The sequence below is a fragment of the Ciconia boyciana genome, chromosome 1 (assembly GCF_034638445.1).
Source record: "Ciconia boyciana chromosome 1, ASM3463844v1, whole genome shotgun sequence".
Classification (NCBI taxonomy): domain Eukaryota; kingdom Metazoa; phylum Chordata; class Aves; order Ciconiiformes; family Ciconiidae; genus Ciconia; species Ciconia boyciana.
The window spans coordinates 89626185-89639863 of record NC_132934.1 but is presented as its reverse complement, the minus strand read 5'-3'; the positions used below and the strand labels follow the sequence as shown (position 1 = coordinate 89639863).

Here is a 13679-nt window from a genome sequence, read left to right as displayed (position 1 = left end):
AATACAAGCCTAACATGAAGGGTAGGGGTGGGACTGCCCCTTTTGGTGGTATTCACACCGAATTAAGTGAGAAGCCGCTTCATACACAGTTATCTTTGTTAGTCCAAGCCCCAACTGATATTTTCCATGAGTGGATTTTCATGCCCCCTTCTACCACATCTGGCCCCCTGGCCCTCCTTCTGGCATCCTGTCCACAGCCCACCTGAGCAGCTTGTTGGTCTCCTGGTCCATGTAGGTGGTGATGTTGACAGCAGTCTCATTCTGCTCCACAAACTTCAGGAATTCAGTGGAGTCCAAGCGAGAATCACCATCATCAAAGCTCTGTAGGGAAAGACAAGAAGATGTGAGAGGGTCTGATTTATCAGTTCAGGGTACCCCTTCCTTCTCCCTCTTCCGTATGTACTTAGCATTTTTGAAGCTTTAGTGAAACAGATTGCATCATCCCTGTTTTGCACAAAGAACAGAGGCTCAGAGAAAAGCAGCAACGTATCCATACCAGCATCAGAACTGGGAGACATGATCCTAGCCTTGTTCTCACTGATAAGCTATGCTGCCTCTCATTCACCTCCTGCTGCTTGATTTATGGCTCTAACCCCATTTCTTCTCTTTGTCCCAGCCAGCTCTTAGCCTTCTTATATACTGCCTGCCTTAAAGCAGACCAGTTGCATTCAAGGAGGCGTCAGCTTTCCAATATGTGTAAATCCAAAGCTGTGCTTGGACTGTGACAGTGGCAAAAGGGAAAAATCACAGGAAGCAATTTTCTGCTGATCCCAAAGAAGGAACAATTTAATGCAACAGCACAACGCCTCGCCACCAACTTCTTAAGGTCCTGACAGGACTCCTGGCAATGAAGAGCAGGATTTTTACCCCCAAAATCCTGGCTGTACTCCCGAAGAAGTAATTGCATTTTGCCTTCCTGTTTGGAGATGTCATATCACAGTGCTGGGCACTCAGCGGGAACTGCCGGGCCCCCTCAGAGACAGCTGCATTGCAGGGAGGGGAAAATGAATTCTGCACACAGACTGCTACTGGCTAATTTTTGCTGTGTGACTTGGGGCAGGTCACTGTGTCTCCTTGTGCAGTGCTTCCAGGAATGCTGGAAGAGACACTGCCTGTTGTTACCTCCGTGGTTCAGGAGAAACCTGTAGGGCTAGGAGAATTACTCTGCGCATGGTAGCCTGTGTATAACTGCTCCACTAACATGTTTCAACTTCTACTAGACTTCGAAGCCTCTCATCCCGCTATTTCTTGTGAAGGTGGCTGCAGTTCCCTTAATGACTGAGACTCAGTTAAGCTAGTTTTCTTGCCTTTCAATGCTACGGTATGCATTTACATGTTCTCCCAGACACCCTCCAAAACAGAGCAGCTTCCCACTATTGGCCTCACTCCTCTTGAAATAACATCCTCCAAGGTTAAGGCATGCCTGGTGTACAACCCATATCCCAGTGATCCACACAAGTCAGGCTTCCAGGAGGGAAACAGCTTAACCCCACATCTACAAACCTCCCCATCAAGGAGAAAAGGGGAAAGCTTCATGTCATCTTTGTCTCCAGTGTTTACTACCTGCAGGACAGGAACCGGGCCATTCACAGGGCCTTCGTGCAGAGCCCCAGGGCCGGGCACCGCAGAATTCCTCCAGCAACAGCGGAGCCTCATTGATAAAACAAATTTTTGTGTGTTTGAACCTATTTAGTTTGCTTTGCTTGTATTTGTCCCAAGTTGCTCCAAGCTCTGAATTCTGCTTTAAAAGTATTTCACAGCTTTAAGGGTTGTTGATATGGTATACTACCACCTGACAGAGAAGGAAATTCCCCCTTTGGTCCGAGAAAAGGTATGGCTTTGTCATGGAAACTGTCACCCACTTGTGCCTGGGATTAGTGCTCCAGAAAAAGGAGCACAACAAAGAGAACATGAGGCTGTCTCCCCCTGAGCTGTGGCCACGGGATTTCACCAGCACCCCAACAGGCGTAGGGTCGGCAGGGGTGACCAGGCTGTGTGGTGGCAGTGGAGCAAGCCTGTGGCTGGCTCATGCATTTCAGCAAAGCCCCTGGCCTGGGAAGACTCTCTGCAAAGGTGGCTGGGGACAGCATGTTTGCAGGGAGAGGGACTGTACAGCTCCCCTCAGCTTTCGGGTGCTGGCAGGTGCCGGCGGGGGTGCCTGAGGCAGTGGGCCACAAAGCCGGTTTCCACAGATGGAGCACCATTAACGGCTACAAAGGCGAAGACGCTCTCTGGAGCACGGGGACCGGCTCCTCTGTCTCACCAGGGGGTGCCATTGCCATGGCAAATTTGCTTGCAGCGCTAACTCCTGTCAGGCACCATTAATCTCTCGCTGTCAACAGCTTATGATTTAAACACTCTCCCCCTTTCCCCACCTGCTCCTCCAGCTCCATCCTGAATGCTTTTAAGTCCTTATCAGGAGCCGGGCATGAGGGGGAGGGATGCAGCAGTGCATGTGGCAGGAGCATGGGAGAAGCGTATGCTCTGCTGGTTACAAAAGGGGGTGGGGATGGGCTGAGGGACAGACAGGGAGGAGGGAAGAGGAACGGGATTCTTGCAGGGCCCAAGACTCACGGGTGGTTCTTCTCTCTCTGCAGAGCACTAGGGAACTGCCAGCTCTCAGCCACAACTGGGCCATACTCCTTGCAAGCCATTCACCTTGAAGCCCCCAGGTGTCCCCTATCCCCATCTCAACATGGCCTTGGGACCGTCTGGAACAAAGAGTCAGCAGCCCCTGCCCCAGCTTCCTGTTCCTTCTACCCGCATTTCCAGCACTTTCACCCACCTTTTCTCCTCGGACTATCTCGGTCCCCCGAGATCAGTTCTTCTCTCCCCTGCCGCAGGCGCACTTAGCCTGCCCTCCTCCTTTTCCCCAGGGCAGGTCAGATCCCGAGGGATGCTCCAGGTCTGGGCTGTCACATAGCCACGTCAGTGGCTCTGTCAGCAGCTGCTGCAGGCAGCCCGTAACACATCACACTGTAGGACATACCAGACCTCTCTGGCCCCCAGCTTGACAGGCCCATCACACACTGGAGCCTCCTGGGTGGGGGCATGGCAGCTGCTTTGCAGTGACAGGGCAAGAAACGATCTCTGGCCTCTGAGGCAGGCGCTGCTCTACTTGCCTTGAAATACTTGTCCAGGACTTCACTGTAGTTGCTGCCCTTGGAAAACCATCCGTCTGGGATAATCTCAGCTTCCAGCCACTGGATGACGCGGCGACGAAGCTCGTCCCTGTCTGACTGGTAGCACACAACTGTAACGGGAGAAGGTGTAGTAGAAGAAAAAGCAAGGATGAGAGAAATTAAGTTGGCAGGGAGACTAGAGAGACGACTGGAAATAAAAGCCAGCCAGCCAGTCCTGATGGCAGTTTGCAGGCCCCTTCCTCCTTGGAGATGCGCCACTGCCAGATCAAAGCAGAGGTGCCATGTGCTGAACAGCGGATGGGCTGTGGGTGACACCATGTGGCAAGGCCAGAAAACGACACTCCTGCCAAAGCTCTTCTGCCTTCCTGTACCTGAAGCTTGTGGAAGAACAACCCAGAGCTGACTCATCTTGGTGTGAAGAGTCCCCAGACTGAGGGAGGAAGGTAACTGACAGTGTCCCCAGGCTTCCTGATGCCGTGCAGAACAGGCATTCAGCCGTCAACCCTCAAGTACCAAAACCTCTATCCTCTGCAAGGGCAAAGACAAGACTGAGCAAGCCTTTCCACCATCTGTCCCCAGGACTTGAATTTTAGGGCCTACTATCTCAGGATATTTTGTTTCTTCAAAGTCCTGACTTGTCCACTCTGATTGGAAATGAGAGGGGGTCAAGTTGGGCTTGTTCACAGTGCTCTCCAGTGTCACAGTTTTCTCTAGGTGGATATCACTTTGTGTGCTAGTACCCAACGATGCATTTAGAAGCAAAAGTGAAAGCCTAGATCTTCTGGCTTCTGTGAGTTGTCGCACCCGCCCAGAGGTCAATGGAGCCAGAAGGAGAATCAGTGTGCATTCATGTCATTTACACACACTAAGGATCTCCTTCTGAATCCAGTGACTACAATCACAACCAGACAGACAGATGAAAAAAAAAACAAACCAGCCTGTAAGGATTCTGCATGTTTCATTTTGAACTTCCTTAAAACTGCTTTAAGGTGGTGGCCATGCCCTGACATGGTCCTTTCCCTTAAGCTTGTATGAGGGTTTGCTCTCATCTGTCCTAGGAAGCTAAAGTTGATGATTATACAGCTCCACCATTTAGATGCCATGGATGGGAAAAGGGTCCCCTGATGAAGCACAGGCCATGGCCCCAAAATCCATAGTCTAAGTACACAAGCCAATGCATAAGGGGAGAAACCAGGCACAGGGAATCAAAGAGACTTGTTAGCTGATGGGAGAGGTGGTTCAGCTGCACTTCTTGACTCCCTTGACAATGCCCCATTCATTACATAGTGCTGCCTCTGCCCCTGCGCCCATCGGTTAATCACTCCTGAAGCAAAGTCTCCTTTCAAAAGAGTGCTCTTGGAGTTGGGGACATAGCTCCACAGTTATTGTGTCTTAGCTCCACAATGAACTATGCAAAAGAGTGTCTCTTCCCTCAGTCTGGGTGATGAACACAGCTTGTGTCCCTAGGGGCAAACTGGGTTTCACTGCACCTTGTACATGCTCAGAGTCCCTGAGACATCCCAGCACAGTGAAGAGCCCAGGAGATGTATGAGCTCTGAAAGGTTACCCAGGAGTAAAGAGCAGGGCAATCATATTTCAGCTGATTTATCAACTTAGACTCTGCTACAGCCAGTGCAGAGGTATGACTTCTACACAGAGCTGTGCAGCTCCCCCAACAGACCTTCCTCCCCATCTCTTTTCCCAAATTCATACAGAGGCCCCAGCCAGAAGGGAGATGGCTTCTTACCTGGACTTGCAGCTGGATTCTCAGACTTCTTCTCTGTTAATGGAAAGACAGAAGAGGACATTTCTGATGCAACATGAAGCAATACAAACCTCTTCCCACTGTGGGAGCCACTTGGGCAAGAGCAGAGGAACCTGGGAGTCTTTGGAAACATAAGGGCCACATATATGATTAAGGGACTGGAACACCTGTCATCCCAAGGGGAGACTGAGGACTGTTTAGCCTGAAGAAGAGAAGGCTTGGGGCAATCTCATCAATGTTTATAAATCTGATGTGAGGGAATGCAGAAGACTGAGCCAGACTCTTCTCCGTGGTGTCCAATGACAGGGCAAGAGGCAGCGGTCACATATTTAAACACATGAAATCCTGTCTGAACATACAGAAACACTTTTTAACTGTAGGGCTGGTGTGGGGGTGAGTTAAACAGCCCTGAGGCAAAACCCTTGCTCCTAAAGTTCTTGAGGTCCCTCATGAACATGGATGGTAGTATGGGCTTTGGGGGTTTATCCTGAGAGTCTGACCTTTCCCCAGCAGGTAGACTGAGAGACCTGCCTGGCTGGTCTCTCACAAGCTCAGAGAGAGGCAGGCAGGAGCAAGAAGTTGCCCTGCCCTCCTGAGTGCCCCCCTCCCAGCAACCCAGGGAGACAACAGCTCCAAGATCCCACCACAGCTAAGGTGTCAGGGTCCCGAGTGCACTAATGAGGGACTTAATGGCCCTGCCAAGCTCACCTAGGGCCTTCCATTCACACTCTCTACCCATGAGCCCAGGAGCTCCATTTCAGCTGATGTCTCGGCCCCTAGTCCTTGCCTGGGATTATGTTGTAGGTATGCCTGTCTCCAGCAATGTTGCAACCATTCCCGTACCTGCCATAGACCCTGTTGATCTAGGCCCTGCCTAGTGACTGTCTCCCCATCTTGATCTCATACCAGCTATAGACTGCAACACTATGGACTTGTCTGGCAATTGCTGGCCTGTGCCTGATCCTGGTTACCATCACCAGAACTGATCCTGACCTGATTTCATGGCTTGACTTTAGGCCTACTTCATCACCACGAACTCGCCTGGTGATCTGGACTCTTGGTTGAACCAAGAGTCAACTCTTGGTTGGACTATTGGTCCCAGGTTTGCTGTGTTTACCCTGCTCTGCAACTGTAGTACAGGGTCCTGCTGGCGAGACCTCTGCCTTGCCTTGTTATCACGCTTGGCTCCCAGCTCTCCCTCCCTTAGAGAGCAGCCGGCCCTCATTGCTCCCTGACACAGGGTTACCTTTACAGTGGCCGTCATAATCCACCTGGATCTTGGAGCCAGTGAGGCAGGCATCACGGTGCAGCTCACAGTGGTTCAGGTATGTCTTGCCATTGCTACCACAAACAGGCCTCTTGTGAGGTTTGCATTTCTGTGAGAGAGCCAGAGAAGACAGCATTTTACCTGCCTCTTCGGGGCAGCTAGAGGGAGGCAGCTGAATCCCAGCATCAGCCCAACTCAGTAGAAGCCCTTGGCACAGTCCCCTTGGCCCAAAAGGTGTTTGGAGCAGGCTGAACACTCCCATCGCCACCCCAAAAAACCCCACACAGAGAAGCCTGTGGGTGTGGGTTCAAAGGCTTCACTTTATCCCAGCCTCTGTCACCATCACCACGACAAGAACCTTCCTGAAAGCAGAGCTCAGCAGAGAAATCAGTGCCCAGCAAAAATACTGAGTGTAATCCTGCAAGTGCTGCTCTGTGTGCCATGGATGTGCCTGTCCAGAGGTGTTTCTGTGAATCTGTTCTGTACACCTCTGCTTGCTCAGCTCTGTTGCATCTCTTTGTAGACTCTGCTCCACCTTTCTGCAACCAAATGCAGAATAAGCCATCAGCCATAAGCAAACAGCACAGCCTACAGCAGAGGCTGTTCACCAGTGGCACTGTTCAGGCTGTGGACTTCTTTCTCATGTCCCTTTCAGTCTGGCCAAGCCTACCCAGAGTGACAGACTCTCTTCCTGCTAACAGGGCATTTCAGTCTCCAGTGCCCAGGCTGGCCACATCAGAGCTGCAGGCTCTGAGGGAAGTGGGAACAAAGAGCCTCACACCCATTCCCAGGAGCCAGGCAGGAATGGTTTGAAAGCACAGGGCAGAGCGGAGTAGGGAGACGCTGTGTCTCTACAGCTGGGAAAGGCTCTTCTAATCATCTCCAGCTCCCTGCTGGATGGAGCTATTCATCCTCACAGCACTCCACCACAATTATTTCCATCTTACAAAAGCTGATTTTTAGTAGGGTGCTTGTAACCTCCTCAAACAAGATGCCAGTGAGGGCACGCTGTCTTGGAGCTCGCAGACCACTCCCTGCAGTGCCCTCCAAAGCCAGCTGCATATCACTACCCTACTGGGCTTTCCCAACGAAAGACCTCCAGCTAAGCCTCCTGTGCATGTAAAGACCCTAGGCAGTCGTGCGAGTAGCACAGCTGCAAGCCCCAGACAATATCTATCCTACAGAGCTCTTCCCCCACACCACACTGGGAAAGGCCCTGCTGTTTGAAGAGCCACTGTGAATTTGCAGCTGCTCCAAAACAGCCATAGCCTCATCCCATCACGGGATCCTTCCAGCAACTGAAACCCAGACTGGGGGTGATGGTGGTGGTGACACCCATCCCAGATGCAGAAGCTGTGCCACCCGCCTACCTCAATGCAGAGGCAGGTTGGCTCTCCCTTCTCTGTCACTGCACACTCCCGCCCAGCTCCACAGAAAACATTGGCACAGATCTTGGATTTGCTCCTTGGCTCTTCCTGCAAGACACAAAGTAAAAGACACAAAATACATCAAGTTACCCGGAAGAGCAGCAACACAGCTTTAAAAAAATAACATATTTAACTTCTAGACTGGACCAAAGAGCACCAAGGCACAGATTTCAGACCAAGAGAGACATGACTGCAATAGATGGACAGCTCAGACAATAATTAGGAGCAGACACGAGAGCTAGGGCTACAGCCCCAGCAATAGAGGGAGGGCTTCCTTGAGGTCATTCCCGGAAAATCGCTTAAGAGAACTGGAGCAATGACGAGCAAGAGAAAGTCTAGCACAAATGGCAAGAATAATTCACTCATGTCAAGGACTGCAGTCTTCAAAATTTTTTTCATGGAGGGTAGGGAGCAGAAATGTCTTTGCTTGAGACATTTAAGAAGAAGGTGAACGTAACCCTGGAGAAAGGTGTGATACCAAACAGGCAGAAGAAATCTCCATCGGGCACCAGATAATGCCCCTGTCACAAAAGAACTTCACAAAACTACATGACCCATTATCTTGCCTCCACTGGTCAAGATTAAACACTTCAAAGGAAGAAACACTGTCATAGATAATTATACAGTAACCTTCTCAGACAAAATTTCTTCCTGGTCCCTGACAGCCAGCAGTTGACTTATGCCCTGCAGCACAATTTATATGCTTTACAGTTTTCTCCTAGCCAAAGTCATCACAAGTATTCTTGTTGTTCACGTAACTGTCGAATCCTTTTTTTTTGAGTCCCACTGCATTCCCAGACTGGTGACACCTAGCAGGTAAGATTTCCACAGGTTAGTTATGTTTTCAATAAAACAACCATTTACTTTTATCAGTTTAATGTCTTTTTTTTCTTAGACTTTTAGAAGAGAAGACTGTTCCAGAGGTCCAGACTTTCGAGACCCTGGTTTAATTCCCTGCTTTGTCATTAATTTCCTTTGTGACTTTCATTTCATCTAACATTTTCCACCTGGAAGTTAAGTATCTGGTTCAGGCTAGCCAACTGGCTTCCTCAACAGTTTTGTATCAGAGACAGAAGATTGAGGAATGTAAAATAATCAGTGGGACAGGTCAATCACATCGGCTGTGACTCTTCTCTCTAATATGCAAACTTTTTTTTACCTTCTCATCTGAGTATTATTCTTAACCTCTGCTCATTTGTGGTATCTTTGTACCTCCATCATATACTTTTGAAAGTAGGTGATCAAAAAGGAGCAAAATTTGCCTGAGGAGCATTACTGATAGATTTATTAACAAATGCTGAGCACATTTTTTCTCCTATTGCCTCTTTATCCTAATTTTCTTTTTTTTGTTTTGCTTTTAAACCACAATTTCACAGTGAGTTGTTGTCTTTACTGAACAGCCCACAGTAACAGCCAGATCATTTTCTGAATGACCTTGCCCTGGTCTTCAGAATATTTTGTCTGCTGGCCTATTGCACAGTCATCAAGCACAAGAAGGCTTTTCGAAGCATTGCAGGATTCCCTCCAGGTTCGCATGGCAACAAACACCTTTCCTACTCTCTGCAAATGTTCCTATCTTGCTGCTTATCCTGTAAAATAAAAATGTGGTATTCAGACACACCAGCCTTAGCTCAGAAACATACACCATGTCCCAGGCCTGCTCACCCCATGAAGACAGTCGGTTATCCTCTCTCTGCCCCTTCGTCCTCCTTTCACACATCGTTTCTGAGCTATGAAAGACACTCTGCCCCTTCTGATGCATCCACCTCTCCTTAGTTGCCTTCTGGAGGAGAGCTAGGGTAAATGATCTAGGTGCTCCTGGGGTGGGATGGAGCAACATGAGTGCTTCACCGTACAAAGCAACCTCACACAACTTAGGGTAAGAAAGGAAGAATAACTCATCTTACAAAAAGCAAAGAAAAACCAAATTCTCCCAGGCTGGAGTCTGGCTAGGGCACTTCCACACTAAAATGCACTGTAGGCACCTAAGTGCTGATCTGTTTAAGGGGTTTCAAACAACGTGCCCGCCCCTTCACCAAACCAAAGACCAGAAAAAACCCAGAATTAGACACGGCTTTGAACTGCCACCCACCAAGGTCTGTAATCCAGGTGCCTGGCAATAGATGGCAGTACTCTGCCTCTCCTTACCCATGGCCAGGCAGGACTGCCAGCAGCAGGCTCCCGGCCATGCCCACCGATGCCAAACGTGGCTTTTGCCTCCTGGGCTGAGATGGCACTGCTGCAACCACAGCTGGCCTCAGCCGGCGTCTGCTGGGACCGAGTGTGGGTTGCAAGACTCTTCTCCCCTTGCCAGCTCACTGGAAGCCAGGCCCGTGATGCGGCTGTCCTGGCCACAGCTTCCTCCCCTGTAGCGCCGGAGCCCAGGAGCCATCCACAGCTCTCCCACTGAGACCCTGGGCAGGGACGCTGGCAGGGTGACACCGCCAGAACAGCCTCTGAGAACAACCTGCCTCCTGCCAGGCTAGAGAGCCATGTTATTCTGATTTTTCTTATTAATCAAAGCAAGATAGTTTGGTGGTTGCTTCTTTGTTGTTGTTTTAAGCTGTCCTATGCTGGCAGTGGGTCGGAGCTGGTTGCCATGTCCCGGCACGGCTGTCTCCACCCCAGGGGTTTGCCAGAGAAAGAAGGGAATCAAGCTACTCTGTCTGCCTGCCCTCTCACTCTGGCACAGGGTTTCTCAGACTCAGCTTGCTCATCCTCCCTCCCGGCAGCAGTGGCCGCGGCAGGAGCTACCAGGCTGGGTGCTAGTTCCACCTTTAGTGAAAGCAGCTCTCAGCTTCCACCCCAGTTCCCAGAGCAGTAACTCAGCCCCCTGTGCCCCCCATCCCTGCAATGCTCACCCCACAAACTGTACTTTCTCCATCAATAACCTACAAACCATAGCCTCTTCTACTCATATGCCCCCCTCCCAAAATCCCCAAGACCCTCACCTCCTTCCTTCACCAGACATCACCTCTCCTACCCTACATCTACCCACCTTGCACCTGCAACCTACCCTACATCTCTACCCTAACCCACTGCAGCTGCTTCGCAGGTCAAGGTGTACTCCTCTGCCAGGCGTTAGCAGCTGCTGCTGCAGACCCTGCCTTCACCTCCTGCAAGAGCCAGAAAACACTTTTCTCTGCCAGCCTGCACACAGATGAAGTTAGCAGTTGCCACTGCTACCGCTTGGTACGGCCACACAGCTCTGAGGTGGTTCACAGCATACCGCAGGGTGGGAGCTCTCTCTAGCAACTCCCAGCTGCCTTCCCAGCAAATGCCTGAGTCTCCTGTGCATAATTGGGAGCGTAATGGAGATGGCGGTGGATGAATGGACAAGTACAGTGGGGGTCTGCAAATGAGGCTTTATAATCCTTACTCCTGATTCTCTGGCAACCTCCCAAATGCTACCAGCCCAACTAGTTTCTTGTGACAGATATTCTGATCTTACCTTGAACCTTGTCATGTTTCTTCTTCATAAAGCTCCACCTGCTGGAGTCATGTGAGTAAGCAGGGATGGCAGCTGCCACTTCCATATTAAATAGCTCATCCTTGCACCTACCATGTAAAAGCTTGAAAATGTGAACTGCAAAAGTTTAAATGCCAGGTCACAAAAAAAAAAAAAGACTCCACAGTGTACTATGTGTTTAAATGCCATCGTCCTTAAATTAATTTCAGGATTTGGGGGCTGGAATCACATTTTTTACACTGCTTCCTCCCTGCGAGCTGCCATTGCCTTTTCTGTCACTGTGGGCTTGGGAAGTGTCATTTGTCCCTGTGCACAGCGCGCTCGGGCAGGCGGAAGGGAAAGGGCAGAGAGTTGTTATTAATTGCTGCATGGTAGCATTTACACCGCAAGCCATGACAAGCAGTTCCCCTCTTCTGCCTCAGGTGAGATGCCCAAGCTCTCTCCATTTGGGCAATGCTTTAATTACTCCTTTGCTGCCCAGAGAGCAAGTGGGAAGAAGTAAAAGCGGCAGGCATGAAGCCTTGACTCCGAGCATTTGTCATGGCACAGGGGCACTCCTGACTCTTCGCCCTGCAGCCTCCGCAGGGGCACAACCACCTCAGACAACTTCTCAGGCAAAGACCATGGAGAAAGCTGTTTGCTATGGCTCACGGGCTAGAAACTCAGGGCAGCCAGGCAGCATCACATATGCATAGCCCAGACTGTGTGCTGACTTGGGATGGGAATGCATGCCACTTTCAGGGGGCTGGGAATTGCAACCCCATGGATGAAGGGTTCTTGCATGCAAACAGGCAAGCGCCAAGCCGAAGACCTGTAGTCACTACAGTGCAGCGAGCCACATGCAATGCTTCTGCCTCAGCTGTTGCTTCCTGGGGAGCAAGAAGGAAAAAGAGACATTTCCAAGGCACCCACAGGCGAGAAAGCCGGCGGCAGTGCCAGCGGTGAGGGATCACCATGGCAACCGGCAATGCAGGGCCTCAAGGTGGAGAGCTAAAATTAGGCAGCGGGAAGGGCTGTTTCTCATCCTAGCAGCAACCAGCACTGAGGAGTCGGACCCCCAGCACAGCATAAGCACAGATGTCGGGAGCATTTCTGAGCCCCTGCCTGAGTCCGGATGTCCGGGACCAAGCGTGGCTTGATGCGCTGACACACGGTGCCACGTGCGGGTCTGCACAGGGTCCCCAGGTCCTACAAGCAGCCATGCCTGCTTCGCACTGGTGGGACTGCACGAAAACAGTGTGGTGTCTGCAGCAAGATATATGAGTGACCTCATGCACAAAGGAAAAGAGGCATCGTGGCTCCTTGGCTTTGCAAGGGAGCCTGCTCACTGCAGCGCTCCCTTGGCTACTCTTTCCCCTGGCCCATGCTGAGCCACAACTGCCTGGTGTCACTTGGTAGAAATGGGGACTTTCCTAACCAACCTGTGAAAGCTGAAGCCATTAACAGTTCAGTGACAAAACACCTCTGTAAGGAAGAACAAGCTTCCACCTGCAGAAAAGAGCTTTGCAAGCAGCTGCATGTCCACGGTGTCCCACTGCCCAAAAGGAGCAGCAGGGGTTTCTGCCATTACGCATGCTCTGGGAAACCAGCAGGGAGACCACCTTGCTATGAGGTGGGGAGTTAACGTGCTTGAAAACAACCCCTCAGATTGCTTTTTGCTTTCTGCACATCCTTCCATACCAAATCTCCTCCTGGAGATCTCAAAAGGCTTTTTCTCAGCAGCCCACACCGCACTGGAGAAATACTACCTGCCATCCTGCTCCTACTGACACAAGTAAAAAGCTTTTATGCTATCAGCAGCAACTGCAGGTCTTTTTGCTCTTTTGGCATCAGTTTGTGGAAATCCGTAAAATGTCTTGACCCCTCATATAATGCTCTGTACTGTTTGCTGTAAAACCAAGGCTTTGCATTTTTGCCCTGCCTGACGTGCAAGGAAATCAAAGTGCTCTAGAGCTGTAGCAATGAAAGCTCCTCCAGGAGGCAATCTCATGTATTATACAAATTTGAGTACCACACAGATAAGGCAAAGCTAAAGGGCACCAAAATGATGTCTGGGGTTGCAGGACTTGCACAGATTCTCATGCCTCAGGGAATGCAGCAGCAAAAGCTGGGAGGAAGTTTTCAGATATAACCAGATATACAATTCACAATAGACTCCCTCCACGCAGACAGGGAGAAACGAGCTTTGCAGCTATGTATTTCAGCGAGTCCTCCCTATGTCTTCCCGTCCACATCCCTTTTGCCTGTTCCCTGCCACAACTGACACAGGAGCAGGGATATAAGGGGTCTCTGAACGCACTAAGGTGCCACCTGTAAACAGCACTGCCTGCATAATTTCTAAACCAACTCAACATCCAGCCACGAAATCTAGCGCTTCATTCAGCTGTTGTCTTGGCAATGTTTTCTCCTCAATGCAGAAAGATTTGGAGATACAAGGTGCTAGGTCAATGATGCAGAAAGCTAAGACAAGAAGCCACATCTCCTGACTCCCAAACCTCCCTCTTCCTCTGTTCGTGGGGCTGGGAGGGAGAAGCCCTGTGTTGTGCTGTGATATCCAAAGAGAGGGCTGGGCAGCAGAGCAGCTCAGGGCGATCAGGGAAACTTAGCG

General features: G+C 50.5%; 1 protein-coding gene across 1 annotated transcript in view; it reads right to left on the bottom strand.

Moving 5' to 3' along the window:
* Window positions 1-13679, bottom strand: part of FSTL1 (follistatin like 1) — a 59958-nt gene that overhangs the window by 7370 nt on the left and 38909 nt on the right. The window contains exons 3-7 of the mRNA XM_072881397.1: window positions 7546-7650; window positions 6155-6284; window positions 4891-4923; window positions 3123-3253; window positions 203-321 (exon numbers count right to left, since the gene is read on the bottom strand). Coding sequence (XP_072737498.1) covers window positions 203-321; window positions 3123-3253; window positions 4891-4923; window positions 6155-6284; window positions 7546-7650 — 518 coding nt within the window. The remainder of the gene's footprint in view (window positions 1-202; window positions 322-3122; window positions 3254-4890; window positions 4924-6154; window positions 6285-7545; window positions 7651-13679) is intronic.